Source organism: Montipora foliosa, chromosome 8, assembly GCF_036669935.1.
Source record: "Montipora foliosa isolate CH-2021 chromosome 8, ASM3666993v2, whole genome shotgun sequence".
Classification (NCBI taxonomy): Eukaryota; Metazoa; Cnidaria; class Anthozoa; order Scleractinia; family Acroporidae; genus Montipora; species Montipora foliosa.
In genome coordinates, this window is record NC_090876.1 from 44,551,495 (window position 1) to 44,559,619 (window position 8,125).

Here is an 8,125-nt window from a genome sequence, read left to right on the forward strand (position 1 = left end):
CAGAGTATGCGTACATTTTAGGCAATTCAGAAATTCCGACAAACACTACATCTAAAGAAACTTCGAAAGAACTTACCGGATGTTGTAAGCTTACCCACAGAGAAGAAGTTGTCGATCGCACAAATATCCAATAAAGAGTCGCCTCGTGATCGAAACTATTTCACTCTGAAGTCTCTTTATTGATTGGTAATAACCGCTATCACACAGTCGGCTCAATTTGTTTGCATTGCACTGTGGGATACTATTTCCACTCGCCAACCGGTTAGGTAAGATTTTCGGAGAAACCGGACAGCAAGATGTAGCATAGGAGAGCACGCTTTCCCTTTCCTTCAATATTTTGCGCAGTTACACCTCAAAGATCACATCAACCTTTACTTTACTATGGCACCTCCAAAATCGAGAAAGGTCGTCGTCATGGGCTTCCGTTCAGTGGGTAAAATATAGCTTCTGTTTTCGCGTTGGTGTTGTGATGTCAAAACGTAGGAGACTTATGCTCAAGTTTTTCGCTTTTAAACTTTCTTTCACTTTTAGGCAAATCGTCGATCACGATCCAGTTCGTAGAAGGGCAGTTTGTGGATTCTTACGATCCTACTATTGAGAACAGTGAGTAAAATTTCGTTGCCCTTTTCTGTGCGCTCTTGGTCCGCTAGAATTTTCTGGGACATGCTACTTTGTTTTACAATTAATTATTAGCTGGACCTGCCAAGAAATTTACTATTGAGCTCCATCAATAAATAAATACTTCCCTTTTAAATTTGATCAGCGTTTACCACCAATTTGAAGCACAATAATCAAGAGTATATCCTGGAACTTGTGGATACAGCTGGCCAGGTAAAAATAAATATGATTTCTATTAAAAACGTTGACACTAGCTTATTTTGAATATGGCTAAATTGTTGTCTCAGGGGAGGTAAGTATTTTTACTGTTGTCAGTTCTTATTTTTGTGTTTTGTTTGTGTTTTGTTTTTTTGCCGAGACCATTTAATGCGTTTTTGAGCAAGGAATTATATTTCCTTCAAGACTTGGGATCGGAGTTCGTGTAGATAGACTTCAGTCTCTGTTTTGGTCGGCTATATGTGTACAAATTTTAGTTTAACAAGTCACCAATGAGTGCTTCGTACTTCCAAATTACGTAATCTGGACTTGTAGGTCCAAATTCTGTTTTTGTCCTTGTCGATTTTTCACTCATGTTTCAAATGCAAGATTTTTGGAAACGGAGCTTCATGTGGTATTACAATTTTTAGTGCTTATAATTTTAGATCCGTGGTAAGTTTAAGAATAATAGAAGTCATTGATTCGTATTTTCTTTTTCTGGCTAATTAATCCAACATGCGCGTCTTGCCCTGTTTAAAGATTAGGGCCAGGCAAGGGCCAGTTTTGAAGTTTTGAGCAGATCATGGACAATGTACAGCTGTACCCTGTGTTTTCAAATTCATTGTTTAATTTTGCTAATGGTTTAGAAGTAAAAAATCTTCTTCAGTAAATCAGAAACAATGAAAAACAGTTTGTGGAAAAAATATCTCCTTAAACCCATTAAATCAATTTCATGTTTTAACTTCAGTAAATTCTGGTTTTACAGATTTTATACCATAATTTATTCTCTTAATTTAACCTGAAATTTGTAATTTGTAGTGCCTTGTAATACATGTATGGACTGAGCTTCTCCTGCCATCTTTGGGATAGACACCCCACACTTGTCCTAGATAGCAGGGAACGTGTATCATGCTTCGCATAGGCGAGACGTTAATATCTTGTAACCTCTATTCAGTCGGTCGCACTTTTAACTCATCCAACCTAACCAGCTAGTTTTGTTACTATACATCTACAGACAGATCAATAAGGATTTTAAAAGCACTTGGTCAACTCGCAAAGGAAATGGAGCCAGTGATTTTGAACAGTTAGCCTTTAAATTCCTCCATATATTTCAAACCTTTGTGGTTTAGTTGAATTTTAAAGGCAGTGGAAAGGTTGACTTTTTCAGTCCATTAAATTTGCCAGCTGCCAGTAATTATTAGTAAAATCCCTAGTTCAAAGTCTATGTAAATAATGGACTTTGAACACAGCGTTAAGGCCAAGGTGTTTGAAAGTTCCAAAATGTTTGAATAATTCTATTTGTAGTAATTCTATTTTTATGCATTTTAATTGGTTTATGTCACTTGATAAGGGAGTTTTGAATGCTGTTTAAGTGTCAACATTTGAAAATTTGTGGGGAAGTGAATTATAAAATTATTGAACTGATACGTTGCTTAAACTAGTGCCTATGAAGTGAATTTTTTTAAAATGTATTTTTGAAGATTTTTGCGTCTTGATAACAAAATGACAAAAGAAATTTGAAAAAAGTTATTAGTTTTAGTCCCATGGACTGGAAATGAGTTTTTGCTCAAAGCGGAGATCATGACGTAGAAAATGCCTCAGTGAGTCTCAGACTGCCTTGTAGCCGCCATGAAAGCATCCACTACTTACCGTGGTTTTCCTTTAAAGCATTTTCTATGTTACAGCTTTTCAATATGATTTTTTTGGTTGAGCGCAAGATGGGACACTTGAAAGCGCCGAATTCAAAACTTTGGATTCTATGTGTATATCAATGTGAACGTTTTACTGCCATTAACCTACATATTTAAAATCAGAAAATGATAATTTATTAGCAAAAGGTACATGTACATGTAGTTTTTACCTCGTAGGCAATTTATTTAATTGATTTACTTAGAAGCATAAGATTACCTTTTAAGAAATACATGTGTTGAATCAACTGCGAACCCCCTAAATTCTACTACATGTACATGTAGGTCCAGTCTAAATGAAAGCATTTTGAAAATTCAAAGCCAAAAGAGGCAACGGTAATTTTCCAATTTTTTTCGTTTCTGCTGAATGTGAAACAAAATGAAAGTACAAGGTACTCATTGACAAGTCTGGATGAACATTTTATATATTCAACAAATGAAAGTGCTTTATTGATGAACGCAGTAATGTGTATAAAGTTATCCAAAAACTCTTTCTCAGGGAGCAATAATTAAGAAAACTTTGCTAAGTGTGTTATGAACAAAAAAATTAATTTGCATGATCTACTCATACAGCTTGGAATTACATGTAATCGATACCTGTGGTGGATTGATTTATCAAATTAGACTTAACTAAAGGCTCATCCAACTTTGAGAACTTTCAAAACATATCTTATACTAATTTTCTTTGAACTGTAGTCTTATGTATGTACTAGCTGTGATTTCCTATTTATATCTTTCGAATATTATGCTGTATTTTACCCTGATGAATTCATGACAATGTATTAATTTTTTAATATCAGGACTGGTAAAAAAGCCCATATCATTTTTTCATCTGGGTTGATCAAAACTGTACACCATTTCACTTATGCAGTACTTATTTTCAACTTTGAAATGTCCATTTTCCTACAGGATGAGTACTCAATATTTCCTCAGTCTTATTCAGTTGGAATTCATGGCTATGTCCTTGTATATGCAGTTACATCAGCAAAAAGGTAAACACATTTTTATAAATATCCAGAACTGCGCCTAAATAAATGCATGCAAATTTCAATAAGCAACAGGGCTTGAAATTAACGAAAAAATCCAGTTTCAATTTTGTGACATGATACAAAAATGTAGTCGCAATTTTGCGAAATCGTCAAGCTGCATTTTGTTGCCAGCGATTTAGCAAAACAAAATATAAGCCCGCATACTTGTGTGAAAAGAAACCCCTGAAAATGGCCTATGATCAAAGGAATGGAGTTGTGCACATCGCAGTTGAATTACGCTACAATTATACTATCTTCAGATTGAAAGAAAAATCATGGCGATAAACAAAATAATTTGTCATATATTTATTTATATATTTTAACAAGAGTAGCAGCAAAATGGCAATCTTCTAACCCTAAATTGTTTTGAAAGAGAGAAGGGGGAAACCAACTTATTGCAAAATTTAATTTACGACTTCTCCAGATATTTTATTCACAGAGGGAAAAAAATTCAGTCGCAAATGTGACTTTATTATATGGTTTGTGTTTGTAGCCGATATAATGCACGCTCTGATTGGCTAATTGTGACTGAATTGTAGGGCATTATTCTCCCGTAATGCCCACAGGCCGATTACGGGCTTGCAAAAACAAAGCAAAAGGTAATTTAAAAGCCATATAATAAACTACCGGTACTTACTAACCGAGCTAGCTCAAGCCGTACAGGGGAATATTGGCCCTCAGTCGTTTTTGTACGGACCGAGTGCAGCGATACTAGTATTGGTCCCATTTTCAAGCCCCCAGCATCTCACGCAGTGTCCCCTTGCTCTTCTGCCCAACTTCAACATCACGCATGAATGTCTTGGAATACAGACAATTAACATCACTAAGCATTCCCCAAATGCTTCTACCCGAGTAAAGATAAACATCTGCATTTACCGTGACCTAAAAGTAATGCTGACCTTTACCGTAACCTTATTGTTGGAAACAGCGGGGCTTCTGACAGGGTGCGGGAGAAAAATTAAGATTGTGCAGGATTTTGGAGGGAAATTGTGTGGGAACAAACTTGCGAGATTGCATCCCGCCTGTGCAGAACCGGAATCACATCCAGAGTTCGTATGTGGGCTGAGTTCTTAAGTACTCCGAAGGTTTTCTGTGGGCACTCCGGTTTTCTTCCCTTGGCAAAATCAACTCCCAGCTTATTCCATCTGGCTGTGGTGTTGTGCTACAAGGCCATGCATGGGTAGTTTTCAGGGGCCGGTTGCACCGCTCCTTTGGTCTGACCTCGTTGAGCTGCGCTTTTAGCAATTTTGTCTCTCACTGCAAGAAAGGTCAATTAGCAAGTCAGATGTTATTATTATGCAGTATGTAGTACATAAGTATGCTTACAAATATAAGTAGGAAAAGGCACTATTGTGTAACAATCCCTACTGTTAAACCTATTTACAAACCAATTGGTAATAACTAACGAACCAACATTTGAGAAAGGAACAAGAGTTTATATTCCTTAATAACTCGTCGAAACCTTGAATGACCTTGCTATGTTTAGGGTGTACGATAAAACTGCCTTCTGCATATTAAACAAAACCTGGTTCCCTCTATCCAAACCTAAAAACTTCCTAACTTTCTCCGCCGTCTCCATAGAGTAGCCTCCTAGTACATCAACTATCACATTAAACTGTGTGATAGTGTGGCCGGGGAACTGTTGGCGCATCTCCCATCTCAACGGCGCATACTTGTCAGTTTTCTCCTGTTCCTTCTGTTCTCTGTTGGAAACCCAAGGGCAGCTCATCTCAATAAGGATCACCTTCTTCTCCTTTCTGTCCACAATTCTCGCATCAATTCTGTTAGCCCTGACTTCCGTATTTTCAGCAAATACTGGGACATCCCAGTACGCGCACGCTCGGTCATTCTTGTACTCGGGTTTAGGTGAGACTGGAGAGTACCAAGGGGGGATAAATTATTATATTATTATTATTATTATTATTATTATTATTATGATCATCACACCATAATTTACTTGCCCTGTTTTCTTCAGCTTTGAGGTTGTAAAAGTCATTCATGAAAAGTTACTGGACATGTCAGGGCAAAATTAGTAAGTACATGTAGCACGTACAAATTGATTTTATTGGACCCAGGCTCGATTCCCGGACTCGATGGGCCCCATATGAGATGAGTTTAAGTGTTGGTTTTGTTATCTGCTTTGAGAGGCTCAGGTTTTCCCCTCCCACCGACACCTAACATTTGATTTGTTTGAGATTTACTGAGCCTGCCCAATTAGTGGAGCCCTTGCAGTTGTGCTAAGCAAGATAAAATTGAGACTTTAGTACTGTAGTATTAAAGGACATCCCTTGACTGCTACTTTTGTTTTGTTTTTGAGGAAATTGTTGTCTTTTCTGAGTTAATAGTGATATGAATAGTTTGAAAAGAATACAATAATTTTCTGGAATGGCAGTCTAAAATAACTTGGTTGCTTTTATCTTGTAGTGTTCCAATGGTTCTTGTGGGTAACAAGACAGACTTGCACCTGGAGAGGTAAGCCAGATGTTTTTGTTGGTTCCCTCAGATCATTCACTCACTCTGTTTAACAGCATTCAGCAGTTACTTTTAACCCAACTTCTCAGTTTGAAGTAACATAATATATATGAAGACATGATATTTGAACTGTGAAAAGAAGCATGTTAATAATACAGTTCTGAAACTTACATGTACATTGTACTTTTAAAAAGCAAGAACAAAAGGAACGTTTTAGGTTTAGTGAACTTTAAGCTAGTTGGTAGCCTGCTTGCAGGCGGTAGATGTTGTTGTCGCCACAAAACACATATCAGGCACCATATTGGAAGAGCGTGGGATAGGTCTGGGCCGGGTGTCAAAACGACGGTTCCAATATGGGCACTGATACGTGTTTTGTGGAGACAACGACATCTACTGCCTGCAAGCAGGCTAGCTAGGTGGTTGTTCTTAATTATCCTTGCGCATCAATTGTATTTCGAAAAGTAATTATTTTTTTATTATTGTATGTTTAGGGTGGTGACTTATAAAACGGGAAAATCATTGGCAGAGTCGTGGAAGGCAGCTTTCTTTGAATCCTCTGCAAAAGAAAACAGTGTAAGACACTCATTGATTCTCAGATAAGCTCTTCATTTTTCTCATTCACAATTTAAGCAATAGGAGACGTTTTCCGTGTTTCCATAGCCTCATGTAAACACGAGGGGGAGTTGGGAAGATTCGAGACAGTTATGCAAGCCCAAGACGCAGTCGAGAGTTTGCATAACTGTCGAGAATTCTCCCAACACCCCCGAGTGTTTGATTAGGCTAAGGAAACACGGAAAAAAGTCCTCTATTGCTTTTATAAAATATTTCTCAAAGATAATTCGACAAATGCAGGAAAATGCTGTTTTTTTTTACTTCTAGATTAAAACAGATTTTCTTGATACACCCTCATATTTCGGTTTAGGAGTCAATGGACTAACTGTCTCATCTCTAGAGACCAAAGTCTTTTTCTCTCTCTCGATGAGAGGGGATGGAATTCTCGGTTTTGTGTTCCATCTCTGCCAGCACGTGATCGACCAGGCTGGATTAGCTTGAAGGGCTTCTGAGCGAGTGAGACCACTCACACAAAAATACAGCCAGGAGTCACGCTATTTCCGGGTGCTGGACTTTCACTTAGACCTTCGAGACGAGGTAGTTAGCTTAGAGCTGACTGTCACTTTCAAATTTCCCGAGTGCCACCATTGTGAATAATTGTGACGTTTTACGGTTGCCCTAATTGTTTTCACACAAAGAGCTTTTGTTTTTGAAACAACAGGGCAACCGCGACGCGTCTGCAAGATGGCGGAACCCGGGGAATTTGAAAACCAAAACAAGCGGTTTTGAAATTCATTTACTTTGGATAACGAACGATTTTAATTGTAAACATTTAGTGGAGTGTGCCTTCATCAAGTGTCCGCCACTGCCGCCCACCAATCTCGGCAAAGAACTCGTACATACTGAACTATCATTCTGACTGCTTTCTTATCCACAGAGTGTACAAGAAATTTTCCAGACTCTCATAAAAGAAATTGAAAATCACGATCAAGACGGAAACGTTGGGAAAAAGGACGACTGTACGATATTATGACGGCTAGGCCTCATATGTTATAATACAAAAAAGTCCATTTTGTGATATAATCATGAATCATGATTTTTTTCTTTCTTAATCAAGTTAACTATAGAAATCTTTGAACCGTAAGGGTCTACATATGTAATGTACGGAACAAACTGATGCAACTCCCGGCATTTGTCTCCAGAAATGCAAGCGGGTGCACCACTAAGGAATGTGGCAGCTGATTGGGGCCTTTTTGTGCAGAATACCAGTTGTATTAGAAAGCCGCAGGTCATCTCAGAGGGGGGGGGGGGGGGGGCGGAGGGGGGGAACCCCGGCACCCCTCCACCCTCCCTCTCCCCCTTTCCCCTAGCTCCGCCTCTGCAAGCCCAATTTTGATATCCAACACGAAATTTCCCTTTAAGTCTACACGCCTTTGCTACCTATTTCTAATAATAATAAGGTTAGGGTAAAGGTTATGGTTATGTTTAGATTGGGCCAAATGCAGCAGGGGGCACACTTTTTGACGTTAATTAATTGTCTGTATTCCGAGACACGACTGATGTTAAAGTTGG

At 38.3% G+C, this 8,125-nt stretch overlaps 1 protein-coding gene across 1 annotated transcript; it reads left to right on the top strand.

Moving 5' to 3' along the window:
- The first annotated feature begins 251 nt into the window (after positions 1-251).
- Positions 252-7,636, top strand: LOC138012903 (GTP-binding protein Rheb-like). Its single transcript, XM_068859841.1, has 8 exons — positions 252-433; positions 532-603; positions 764-831; positions 3,411-3,493; positions 5,505-5,561; positions 5,954-6,001; positions 6,493-6,574; positions 7,491-7,636. Exons 1-8 carry the CDS (start codon positions 382-384, stop codon positions 7,584-7,586), a joined length of 558 nt encoding a protein of 185 aa, XP_068715942.1. The 5' UTR covers positions 252-381; the 3' UTR covers positions 7,587-7,636.
- Positions 7,637-8,125: the final 489 nt, after the last annotated feature.